This window comes from Vespula vulgaris, chromosome 9 (genome assembly GCF_905475345.1).
Source record: "Vespula vulgaris chromosome 9, iyVesVulg1.1, whole genome shotgun sequence".
Taxonomy (NCBI): Eukaryota; Metazoa; Arthropoda; class Insecta; order Hymenoptera; family Vespidae; genus Vespula; species Vespula vulgaris.
Window position 1 is genome coordinate 3,736,865 of NC_066594.1, and position 12,841 is coordinate 3,749,705.

Consider the following 12,841-nt stretch of genomic DNA (forward strand, 5'->3'; position numbering starts at 1 on the left):
GCGATAATATTAATGATTATTCGAGTTTTAGGCTTTGGAAGTTAAAAAATCAAATTGTTTGTCAATTTATTCCAAAAAAATTAATCGAAGAAATTTTCATTAACACTTTATAATTTGTCTTTAAAAAAAGAACAAATTGTTCATAGGTATATAGAGCATATATATATATATATATATATATAGTTATCGAAGCTTGTAAAAAAAAAAAAAAAAAATCAAAACTATTATGTAGTTAATTTTTACATGCACAAGGCATGGAACTGGTTATGGAAATATATGTTTTGTACCACCAAAGCAGATGTTCTTAGAAAGGGACAAGGACAAAGAGTAGTGGTAAGAAAGGTCAATTGTTCATTGAGTCTGGCGAACAATAGTAAGAGAGAGGAAAGGGAAAGAGACAAAGAAGAAAAGAGAAAGAAGAATCGTGGGATTAGTAGTAGCTATCAAATGAAATCTATGGAATCCCAAGTTCGTATATCTCATTCAATAGTGCTTTTAACTGCTTTCGTATAATTTTACACCGGATATCTATCCATTGATGCATTTGTTGCATCAAGAATACATCGTTCATCCTTTTCGAGGAAGAAGCTTGTTTTCTTCCCCTTCGTTTCGTAGATGAAACGCATACGAGATGAATTACAAATCGATATTTAAATAATTCGTCGTAAATTATTTAATAATTCATTAGGATTTTGACGATACATTTATCTTATATAATATTTTATTGTTTCTCAAAAGTTCTTGGACGATTCGAAAAGAATTTTATATAGTTCTTTTTTGAAGTATCAAGTACGTATATTTTTTTATTTATATAGTTCTTTTAATATTTCTATCTTTAAAATATCAATGTTTATGACTAATCGATATCTCTGATTATTTTTTTTCCTTCTTTTTCATCCAATCTTGGTGGATTTGCGCAGTGCTGCATTTTGTTTCATTCATTTAACATATCGACGCTTTGGCGCTGATAGATAGTGCTTCTTTTCAGTAATACAGTATAACACTCTTTATACGCCTATTCATAGGGCGCGTGACTCTTACTAACACTAAAAGTAAGGTTAAGTTGCTCATTTCTGTTTTTTTAAGTATAGTTTATTGTTTGCAAATTCCATCCCACATCTTTATGTGATATTAATAAAGTTGTTCCTTCGTTATTCCAGTTTAAATATACTTGAACCAGAATTATTATGTTGCCTTCGTTTTTGTTTCACTCTAATTGTCTAATTCAAGATGATAAAGAACAGTAAGTTGGATTATACATTTTGATTTTAAGTTATATGTAAAGTTAAAATTCTTTTATATTATGAAGCAGATACAGAGATGCTCAAATTACAAAAAGAAGAAATAAAAGATAAAGATAAAGAGGAAGAACCGGAAGTTTTGAAGAAACGATATTTTGGTTTTGTAAAAATGAAACATCAGGTTAAAAGATTGATCAATGGGAAATTTGTATTTGATTGAATTATATAAGAGGATATATCAATTGATTACAACAATAAATATGAAGGAAGACACTATATATAATTTTTTAAATGAGGTAATCTTGCAGTTAATGATATAAAGATTTAGAAAGAAGATCTATTAGAACTATTATGAAGAACTATTAGAAAAACGATTTAGAGAAGTTGAGAACAAACAAGAAAAGTAAGTACTTTAATAATTAAAAATAAGTAATTTAAATTTTAATTTAAATATTTTATAGTTTTAAAAACTATATTAATATACTGTTTTAGCTCTTGAAGAATAAGATTTAAAAAAAATGGATCATAAATGGTATAATCTCCATTAGTCTAAGAAGGCTCTTAATAGAAATAATTTAAAAAGATCAGCATATATTTAAAGAGGAACATAATGAAGGAAGGAGATGTATTTCTCCCTATTTAAATATGATTCTGGCACCAGCATGGTATATAATAATAATAATAATAATAATAATAATAATAATAATAATAATAATAATAATAATAATAATAATATTTTTATATTATACTTATCATGGTTCTAAAGGACATACAGTTATTAATTTTTTTTTTATTTTTTCAATGTATTAGCGCAGCAAGTTGAAGAAGAAGCTAATAAGTATCTGCACACATATTAAAGTAGTCTATTAATGGCTACAAAAAAGATAAAATATGATTTGATATTGTTTCTTCTATTATACATAAGGAGACAAAAAATATATGAGCTCTTTAATTATCTCAGGTGAAGAAAATAAAGATTACAAACTGTAAAAACATTGAAGTATCATTAAAATGAGATAATATACAGTTGATGAGGTATGTACTTAAAATATTCTTACAAGAGATTATTATAAAAGTCATTACTTTTTGTGATATATTATAGATAACTTAAGTTAAGTCCAAAAGATCCTAAAAGAGTTTGTCAAATTTAATCCACTTGTAATCACAGCCTGCATATTAACAATAAATGATGCATTGTCTAGTTAAAGTATAAAATATTTTTATATTTATAAATAATACTAAATTTTTCTGCTTAAAAGTTATTAGAGATAATGAATTCATTTCTATAATCACACTATTAACAATGTCATAGAACTATTTTTTTTTTATGATCATGGCGCCGGTGCTGGTGGTAAAGTATATTTTCCATCAATTTTACATTCATCCTCCCAATTATCAGGGATCATTGGTTCTAAGATTTTTATAAATTTATCTATTGGGCAAATCATGGCACATCCAGGTATAGTCATTGGATATGGCTTATGGCTAGTTGTATTTCTTAAGAATACCTTTTATGGAAAAATGTATATAATTTTATAATTGTATTAACAGAAATAATATCTCTCTTTGCAATAATTACCTGAACATTCCAACCATTGTCATCTTCATGAAGTTCTATCAGAGTCATAATGTTATATTCTGGCATTTGATCATGCCAAATGTGTAGTACATCAAGTAAAGTTACTACAGTACTGTCATGTCCTACATACATAAACATTTTTCTTGTTTCAGGATGTAAAGTTCCTTCTTTTTTGGCTATCATATCATAAACGATCTTTTTAAGCAATGGACCGCCTTTAAGCCTCTTAAGCATATCGTTATACGTGTTAAGTTTAAAATCGTACATTGTTAAGGGTAATAATTTATCAGGATAATATTTCTTAGTCCAATCAGGTAAAGTTAAATTCATTACTACCTAAAAGTAAACATTTTTATCTTATTAATAGTTTCTATACTTAACGCTAAACGAGGCAAAGTAACGCATATACAGTTCATAATATTTTTTCTCACGAACCTCTGCTTTTAATGTACTGTACAATGAACTAACATCATCAGGAGATGCAATTGTCATGCCTGTTAAATTTGTTAATTCTTCGTAAAGTTGTTTATTTTCATTTTGCACATTTTGAACTTCCGGTAATTGCAATATAGTGTTACGCGCTTGAGCATATTTCGGGCATGTATTCCATATTAACATGAGCTAAAAATTCGTAAGATTATATAGAATAATCGATAAAAATTCATTAATATATATTAATGTATATCAGAAATAAAAGTGTCTTACGGTATCTTCCGAGCGTCTCTGATAAAATAATGTAACAGGCTGCCAAGGAAAATCAGCTTTGAAAGATTGCTCTTGAGTCGGTTTCCACAGTCCAGCTGCTTCTAACATAGCTGACATTTTAGTACGATCGACAGAGGTACATTGCAAATAAAATATATCAGGATTATAAGTCTGGCCCAAAAATTGATTATAACGTTGTCTTAAAAAGATTCCTTGATTATACTGATTAACTCGACCTAACTAGATTCGTAAAAACATAAGGACGTAATATTTACATGCTGCAAAATTCTAATAAAGAAAAAGCATAATACTAATGAAAAAAAAAGTATTTTTACATTTGTTAATTGGCCCCAACCATATGGTTTCATGGTATCTGTCACATGAGGATCATTTGGATAAGTATCTTGGGGTGCACGTTCGCCATGACGCATGACCTAAAATTTGATAAAAACAATAGTACATTATATACATACACGTATGCACATAAATTGTTTTTTTGTCCATAGTAGAATATAAACGATAATTTTTTTCTTATCGATAATGGTTCTTCGATAAATCAATTTAATTACATCTGTTACGTAAACGAGGCCACGTGGGCTTGCTCATCGTGGAACACGATATTCTACCTTATTGCCGATTCTTATCATTGATGATAAATGGATTAAGATGAGATTATATAGTGTATATGAAAACGCGAGTATAAAACTAATGTAAAAAAAAACAGAAAAAAATGTACAAAATTTTTTAATGGCCATAAAGAAAAAATATATATATATACATTTTCTTTTCATTTGTTGAAAAAAAAATATATATTTTTTCAACAAAAATAAAAACGTAAATATATATATATATATATATATATATATATATGTATATTTATATTTAAAAATATATATATAACATGCGCGCGCGCACATATATATATAGCACACATATTTTTAACAAATTAATTTACGCGTATCACATAATAATCATTGCAATAACGATAAGAAAAGAATTAAATTGAGCACATGTTTTTCATATCTCTAATTTCTTAATCTTCTAAGCATAATATTATCATGCTAAACTTACCACTATAACTAGACGCAAAGTATCTTCGTTAATTTCGTAATTATGTGACGCTTCATTTTCTTTAACATCGCCACTTGAAACAGGAGATTCTGAAATATAAATAGGATTATTTTATAGAAATATGAAGTTATAAGAAAAGTAATTTGTACATTTTATAGTTTCAAGAATTACATTAGCATGATAACACAATTAAAATTCCTTGATGTTCGTAAACTCAACACAATTTCTTTTTAAATATACAAAAAATAATGGTATGTGAAATAAAATTACCTAAAGTTAAATCTAATTTTAAAACACTCAAAAGAGTGAACAACAATAAAAAATTCATGTTAATAATATGAAATGAAGTAAATTATTTTGTGAACAGGCTTCTACTTAACGTCTACGTAAAATATAAACTTTGGAGTTACGCGTGCCGTATACGCGCCAATTGAAGCTTTGAAACAAGCGCAAGTAGATAAGTCGCGCATCCCCACCATACACAAGAAATGACTACACGTAAGGAAAGTTTTGTAATAGTCTTGAGAATGATGAACATAATGTAAATTACTATGTGTTGAGATATACGTATATGTATGTGTACATATTTGTATGTGTATGTGTGTATATATATATATATATTTATATATATTTATATATATATTTGTATTATAAATTATGTTGTCAATAATAAAATAGATACCGAAGTGTAGTATATACATGATATGATAATCTTTTTAAATATATAATATAATTTTTTATTATTAAATTACTACATATGAATTTTATTTTATAATTATTTTTGTTTCATATATACAATGAAAAAATGAAATTCAATCAATATTAGTTAAATGAGATAAGTAATATTACGCTATGTATTGTGTATGATATCCAGATGTAATTAAAAATAATTGATTAGCGATAGTAAGGTCATTATTGCAGTATAAATTGCGTTTTAAACATAGCACAAAGAAAGAATAAACTAATTTTTAAGGCCTTCAAGTTCAAGGTAAAAACTCATTCTCTCTATCCTATTCGTAGTTTCATTTATTGATACAAGGTGAAGTTCATGATTTCACATTGAGATAACATTATTCAGAAAAATATTGGAATGAATCATAAGATTGTAATCATACTTTAATAATAGGATATTTCTGTTTGTTTTAAACGAACGATATTATTGTTGATTTTACACTTTGAAGTTTTTGTGACGTTTAAGTATAATTTAAATATATATATAATTATAAATATTGATAATTACATATAAAACAATATTACCTTAGACACGTTAACCGATAAACGTTTTATCCTAGCTTAAATCAAAGGACAAGAAATTATCTAATTATATATAATACGTCAATATTTTTAAACAAAATAGTAAAAAATTGTATTAGTATTATTGTCGTTCTAATTATCTCTGAAGTCTTATAAAAATATCTTGCTTTTATATATATATACATACACACATACATTGTACCAAATTCTCTATCTTAATTTTATTTATATCATTATTCAATCAAATGTCCTTGCACAAATTGGCACAGATTGAGACTGGTAGATACTAACGTTACACCGTGATGACGATGTAACAAGCCAACTATAATAACGAGCGTTTAATACGAATAATGCGACACTTGCAAGGAGGCGAAGTAAGTCACGTCTCTGACGATTTATTTTAGAGATTGTGTGTATATATATGTGTGTATATACATGCACACGTATATATAATAAATATAAATGTATGTGTCTGTGTGTGTGTGTATCGCGTAGTCTCTCTTTCGATCGTCAAGGGCAACGGACAATCAAATTTTTCAATTGTTTTCTATCGTAAAGATAGAAAGCGGAATCGTTTTTTAGAATGAGCTCCTTTTGGATAATTATCTATCAGTCTCGATTTCTCTTTGCTTGACTTGCGTCCTTTTTCTTGAATCACAAGACTTTTTTCATAAAGAAAAAAGAAGAAGAAACGAATAAAGCGTAAGAGCAGCATATGATAGCTCTTAGATGAGGTTTCCCATAAATATAACATATACATACTTAGATAAAGAAGAGAAAGAAGAAGACAACGTCGAAGATCGCTCGAAGAGAGAAGAACAAAGTTTAGAGTGAAGGAAAAAAATCGTTTCAGCCGTGGATCACATAAACGAGGGAAGCCAAACGACGGTGCCCAAACACCGAAATGCTCGTCGCAAAAAAGCGAAAAGCGTGACCAGTGATTCGAAGGTTTATCTAAAATTTAATTTTTATATACACACAAGGACAGTTTTTATGTCATTTAAATATCCATTAGATTCTGATGGAAAAGAGTTTTTTCTTATGTTTTTCAACATCTCCTCAAAATATGACAATATAATAATAATAATAATCGTTTTTCTGGATTAACTGTTTGTATGACATATCATAGGCGAAGATCATGGCAAATCCTTGTGGGGAATTCCGCAAGGATATGCAAAAACGTATCGCGCCAGCAGGTCCGCAACCGGCTGTATTACCGGCTTGTTCCATGACGACGATTCAAACTCAAAGTGCACCAACAACGCCAATGCGACCACGATCACTTTATACGACTCACAGTTATCACGCGCAGACCGAGGACGCTAACTTTCAAGTATGTATATTCATACCTACAAGTTTCACTTCTCTTTTTTCTCTGCTTTTTTGTCTTCTCTACCGTCTATTGGAAGCCGCATTCTCGTGTTTCCTCTTTCGTAATCGTCCGAGAACGAACTTTCAGCGATACAGTGAATTTTCCAAGTACTTCGAAACACCACCAGCGGATCAATGGACTAGTATGACGGGTGCAACTACTTATTCGAATTCGGCGGCGATTTGGAGACAGCCAAGAAATCCTAAAACGATTGCAACTCCTTATTACGCGACTGAGGAACCCTGTGTTTATACGGAAAATTGGAGAGAACATGAAACAGATGCGGGTACCGGAGGTGCCATCACTACACCACACGGTACCATCTCCTTGAGACTCCGCAATAGGATTCGAGTTGACATGACTGTTGATCGTGCTGTGAGAGTGATCAATTTTAAGGTGCGCTTATCATTTTGTAAAAATTTTCATTTCGGTGATATCGACGAACAGTCCTCACTCTATGATGATCCCTTATAAATTTTACGATGATTGTATTAACGAAAAGAGTATTGACACGATAGTTACATATATCTGTTACATCTTTCGTCAGTGCAGAATAATATCGTGCTTTCCTTAAGTTGTTCTGGAACAGCCTCTGCATTACTACATCCGAATGGAAGAATATATCAATATGGATCGCGCGTTGAAATTCTGGCTCACGATACGCATGGCAATAATAAGTTAGTTATCTTTGAAAGATTATAGAAAAAGAAGGACATTATCATTAATTACAATTATAATTTTTACTGGTTCTGATAGATACGCAAAGATGTGGTACAAGGGTGTCAGTTTTACGTGTGAACAATGTGCTCTTGTATATTTAGTGGATACAGCAGGAACTAGAACGACTACTGACTCGTTTTTGGACATGAGTCAAGTATATAATAGATTAATTATCTTGTAAATTTAGCGATCGTAGTTATATCAGTCATTCATTTTTATACTATTTTAGGACTTTTCTTTAAATGTTTTTTACTCCGGCTCGCGACATGGATCAACGTGCTTACAAGAAGCGGCTACAGTTCTCGGAGCTTCTCAATATTGGATTACAGATGAAGGTGTTGAAAATTGGATCATCAATAATGTTAGAATTTCTCAGACTCCGGATGGACTTGTCAGGTATTTTTAGATAATTGTATAAATCCATTAAAAAGCGTATGCAAATATAATTAATCGCAATAAATTCTTTACAATTTTTAACAGAATTGGACGTAATAGCAACAAATATCAGCTACGAACATCACCTAGCAATGGAACTGCATCCTTAACAACTCCGTTTCTACATTGCACGGCCTCGTTGGGTCAAACGTCTCATTTATTTGTACGCCGAGGAGAACGGCGCATGCATTATGATGGAACAAGTTTCATTGTACGCAATGCAGGACACAGTGCTGGATTTGACGACAATGACCAATTAAAAGTCTATTGAAAAGTTTGACTATTTATTCAATGTATAAGATTATACTTATTAATTACCAATGTAGTATAGTCGATAATTAAATATATTTATCGCTTAAAGCTGATCGATAAATAACATTAAAGAAATTTTTATAATAAAAAAGCAGTAATATGTATGCAACATACGTAGATATGTTTATAAACATATGTATGTATATTTGCGTATATAATTATAATTATAATATAAAAAAGATGAAACGCGAAGATTGCATATTATTGCAGTAAACATTTTTTTTACTTGACATTTAATTGAATTGCATTTGCAACATGTTTAGGAATTTAATTTAATTGCTTTATTGTCAAAAACAAAAATATGTGAGACATTATCTCTAAAAATATGAAATCTTAGTATATTCAAGTATGTAATTTACTATTATTTTTTGCACTTATTAATAAATATATAAAACATTATGTATTGTATCTTGTTTTATAATTTATAAAAAGTACAATTTTATTAATTATAGACAATTATGCTATATGATACTTATAGATTATTTTACTATGCAATTTATTTGATAAACTTTCATTATCACTCTGAATAATATTTAATAGTAATGCAGCACTTGCAAATTTTCTTAAATAAGAATTATATAAATCTCTCTGATTAAAATATATATATGTAAAAATATATTTAACTTGTACAGTAAAGCTTAGACATACTGGATACCATTATGGTCTTGACTTTTTATGTTACATATGTAAGAAAATTTATTAAAATCAATGAAATTTATTTGATCATTGTAAAGCTATAGATTAAGAAAACGTTAAGTTAATAATATGAGATGATTTATCTTGTTCATAAAATCATAGGTGATCGAAGCGCTACCTAGTAGTACATTCGAAAGTTTCATCATTTATAATGAACACGATGTAATACTACAAATATCCAGGAGCGTTACAAATACTGGGCCGAAAGGGGCTCCTGTAAAATGTCGGTAATACAGAGATATGTATTACCATTTATTTGGCAACGCTATAAAATCTTTAAATATAATGAAAATCCTGCCATGAAACGATAAAATAAGTATTGGAACCAAAAGATATGTTCTTACAATGCAATTCATGATTAAATAATCGATGCATTATACGAAATATCGAAGTTTCTTTATCTTTAAAAATTTAATAAAGTGCACACATGTTTTGCACGTCTCTGATGTATTATTGTATAATTGCAATTAGTATTATATGAATTACGATTAATAAATAAATATAACAGTTGATGCCCTTACGGTGTCTTAATATTTCAACTTTAAAATGCACGATTTTAATCAAAAGAAAATGCATTAAATAAATCAAGCTACTGCACAATAAGCAGAAATCAGATTAAAAAGTTATCTTTCACTAAAATCGAATAATACATTCACGTCATATGTTATATATGACTCGCAGTACGTAATATTCTACAATATTTTTTTCTGGGTAACATAAGAACGACATGACGTATATACACAGGTGTAATTTTGAATGACGATGTGTGCACATTCATAGCGCCGTAAATATACTTATGAATTCATATTCCTTTTACGTAAATTGCTTCCTCATCTCAACTTTATTATACTCTTTGCTGCATGCGATCGTATTAAAATTTTGCATTTTGTTCCTGGTACGAATAGATTATTACTTAGAAACGTTCAAAGAAGAGAACCACTTCCTGTGAAAGTTTGTAAATATAACTCGTTTGGATGTTTTGTTGAAAAAGTTACGTTTACTTTAACGTTTACGAAATAGATACTTAATTTCTGCAAAACTAATGCGAATTCTATTTCGTTACTCAATTAGTATACATCGTAGAATAGTTCTACGTAAAATGAATTTGTTTTAATGAACTCCAGTTATCAACCAGTTATCTGATAACTATTTTAATATGGAGCTAAAAAGAAACATAATTCATTTATTAATTTCTTCGGTTTCTTATCTAAATTTTTAATTTTTGCTTATTCTGGCTTCTTTCGTAGTTTTGGTGATGTCAATAAAATTTTTCGTTGTCCTAAAATAGAAGAACTTGCTAGAACGATGCATGAAATTTTAACATAATGTGTTCAGCTTTTGTTCTCCCATTCCTCTTCTGGGTTCCTTTCTTTCAGTACAAATCTATAATTAGTAGATAAAGTAAATCTGTTTAATCCAAATATTTGCCGACTTTAATACTTAGCTATCAAGATCTTTTTTTTTCTAAACATATTGTTCGCATGCTTTTTATTTCATATGAAGTATTAAAAATAAATAAAAATAAAAAAAAGATAATTACGTAAATTAGGTATCTATATTTCTCCAGTAGAGAAGATTACTCGATAATAAATGGGTAATAAACTGTATTATCACTGACAGAAGATCGTAAATTAGATAATTTTATATCAGGGAACTATATAGGTATATCGAAAGCGTTGGCAGTAGTTTATAACGTGTATCGACTAACGTGAAGTATTGACTAATGGTTGGTTGGTGTGTCGAACTAGCAAGTAGTACCACTCCGTGTCAGGACGGACACACTCGAGAGTACGTCTGTGCTTACGGTGTATCCGTGTAAAGCTGGAGGTTGAAGCGTATTTATACGGAGGATGCGGTACAAGAACTGCTTCATTGCTTGACCTACATTCTTTGAATAACGTCTGAAAAAAAGAACGTTCGATTCGTACATAAACATTCAATTCGGCTATCGATTAATTTTGTAGCATTCGTGGTACGATACTATTGACGATAATTCGTGTTTTGCACTTTGGAGTCTAAGAGGTCAGTCAGTTATTTTAGAATAAACTGACGAATCTTTTACAATCCTGTCGAAGCAATTTTTAATCAGACTTAACAAACTTTCCGCGTAGTAACGATCGAGAAACGAGGAGAAATATGGAGTAATACTTTGGTAACAATAAATCTCTGCTGACGATATGAAAGATCGATAACCGAATATATCGTTCGAGGTTTATGAAAATTCGGGAGGTGGGATTAAAAAGAATAATGAACGAAACGTCTAGTTGCATGACACAAAAGAATGACATTTTTGTTGCATCTATGCCCTCGCTGTTTATTATTTGGAATCTTCTTTTCACTATATTCTAGATTCTAGGACAATAATCATTAATATTGTACCATTATCATCTCGCGTCATTCACGCCAGAACACAGCATCTTTGTGTACACATCATTAATTTCGGACGACCGGGATTGCTTCTAAGTCCATCGTGATAAATACTTTTCCATAATCTTTAATGTTCACCAAGAATTTTAGGGTGGAGGCATACCAATCATCGAGCCGTTGTCGTTCCTTGTTTTCCCATTCCATCCTTCCAATATCTACGTCTTTATATCTTAAGATGCTTCCACCCTAAGAAATCTTTCATTACGATTACACATACACATATATCCGTGTAAAAGACAATATATTTGATGATTCAAACGCAGACGAAAGCTTTACGTAGGTCTGCAAAAAAAAGTCGACCGATCACATGATAGCATAGGATCGAGTATCGAATATCCCTTTCGTTATCCTTCGCACGATCGACGAAAGCTTCCGACTGGTGTGTCGATTTCGTTTGCATCTGTGTATTCAATCCTATCACAACTGCAAAACATTCCCGATCAATCGCGTTGCATTTCAAAGCATAATTAATCGCTTAGTCAGTGTGATGATGTTACTTTAAATGCTTCTTGGCGATTAATAAGAAAGAATCTTACAAAGCAGCGGCGAATAAGTTCGTTGCTTCGCTAAATGTTCGATTATTAATCGAAATGGGTATTTGTCTGTCAACGCGCAAAAGCACTGATTCTTGTTTTTTTCTTTTTGTTATTTTTTTTTCTTTTTTGCTTTTTCTCTTCTCGATCTTTAAGTACCGAACACCTTTGACAAAAGTGTTTTCTATTTTATATTTTTTCTTTTTCTTCGTCGCAAAGGCGAAATAAATGATACCTACTCGATAACCACACCGAGTCGAACATTACAACACGTTATTACGAATACGTACGAGTGATCGATCAACGTATGCTCTGCTTTTTTTTTTCTTTTTTGTTCTCTTTAACAACCGTTTAAAACATGTAATAACAGCACGTCCATTGTGAGGTACGTTAGAAAACTAGTACAAAACTAGCAGCTAGGTACAAAAATGTAATTAATCGTTAATAATGGAGGCCGCCCGGGAAACTGCCAGGGACCAGCTCCTTCCTTATTTTC

The 12,841-nt window shown here is 30.1% G+C and overlaps 2 protein-coding genes across 5 annotated transcripts; one reads left to right on the forward strand and one right to left on the reverse strand.

Moving 5' to 3' along the window:
* The first annotated feature begins 1,058 nt into the window (after positions 1 to 1,058).
* Positions 1,059 to 10,363, forward strand: LOC127066432 (uncharacterized). Of its 4 annotated transcripts, XM_051000199.1 has the most exons (10): positions 1,059 to 1,243; positions 1,310 to 1,644; positions 1,734 to 1,906; positions 2,052 to 2,276; positions 4,964 to 6,798; positions 6,980 to 7,618; positions 7,775 to 7,899; positions 7,979 to 8,096; positions 8,172 to 8,338; positions 8,423 to 10,192. In XM_051000199.1, exons 6-10 carry the CDS (start codon positions 6,989 to 6,991, stop codon positions 8,646 to 8,648), a joined length of 1,266 nt encoding a protein of 421 aa, XP_050856156.1. In that variant the 5' UTR covers positions 1,059 to 1,243; positions 1,310 to 1,644; positions 1,734 to 1,906; positions 2,052 to 2,276; positions 4,964 to 6,798; positions 6,980 to 6,988; the 3' UTR covers positions 8,649 to 10,192. The 4 variants fall into 4 exon arrangements, with proteins under 4 accessions (XP_050856156.1, XP_050856155.1, XP_050856157.1 ...); XM_051000198.1 differs by lacking the exons at positions 1,059 to 1,243; positions 1,310 to 1,644; positions 1,734 to 1,906; positions 2,052 to 2,276 and having other exon boundaries at positions 4,965 to 5,094; positions 6,617 to 6,798; XM_051000200.1 differs by lacking the exons at positions 1,059 to 1,243; positions 1,310 to 1,644; positions 1,734 to 1,906; positions 2,052 to 2,276 and having other exon boundaries at positions 5,083 to 6,798; positions 6,980 to 7,183; positions 7,310 to 7,618.
* On the reverse strand, positions 2,444 to 5,015 carry LOC127066433 (prostatic acid phosphatase-like). Its single transcript, XM_051000202.1, has 7 exons — positions 4,867 to 5,015; positions 4,597 to 4,685; positions 3,861 to 3,959; positions 3,526 to 3,765; positions 3,256 to 3,441; positions 2,821 to 3,156; positions 2,444 to 2,749 (listed from the first exon to the last, which is right to left on the reverse strand). The coding sequence occupies exons 1-7, from the start codon at positions 4,922 to 4,924 to the stop codon at positions 2,573 to 2,575; spliced, it is 1,185 nt and encodes a 394-aa protein (XP_050856159.1). The 5' UTR covers positions 4,925 to 5,015; the 3' UTR covers positions 2,444 to 2,572.
* Positions 10,364 to 12,841: the final 2,478 nt, after the last annotated feature.

What these genes read in the sequence shown, in the direction of transcription:
- LOC127066433 (XM_051000202.1), bottom strand. Translation starts at nt 4,924, where the DNA reads ATGAATTTTTTATTGTTGTTCACTCTTTTGAGTGTTTTAAAATTAGAT. An exon ending in CTTTGCGTCTAGTTATAGTG is followed by an intron (nt 3,960 to 4,596) that starts GTAAGTTTAGCA and finishes ATCAAATTTTAG; the next exon opens with GTCATGCGTCATGGCGAACG. An exon ending in GTTGGGGCCAATTAACAAAT is followed by an intron (nt 3,766 to 3,860) that starts GTAAAAATACTT and finishes TTACGAATCTAG; the next exon opens with TTAGGTCGAGTTAATCAGTA.
- LOC127066432 (XM_051000199.1), top strand. Translation starts at nt 6,989, where the DNA reads ATGGCAAATCCTTGTGGGGAATTCCGCAAGGATATGCAAAAACGTATC. An exon ending in TGAGAGTGATCAATTTTAAG is followed by an intron (nt 7,619 to 7,774) that starts GTGCGCTTATCA and finishes TCGTCAGTGCAG; the next exon opens with AATAATATCGTGCTTTCCTT. An exon ending in CGTTTTTGGACATGAGTCAA is followed by an intron (nt 8,097 to 8,171) that starts GTATATAATAGA and finishes ATACTATTTTAG; the next exon opens with GACTTTTCTTTAAATGTTTT.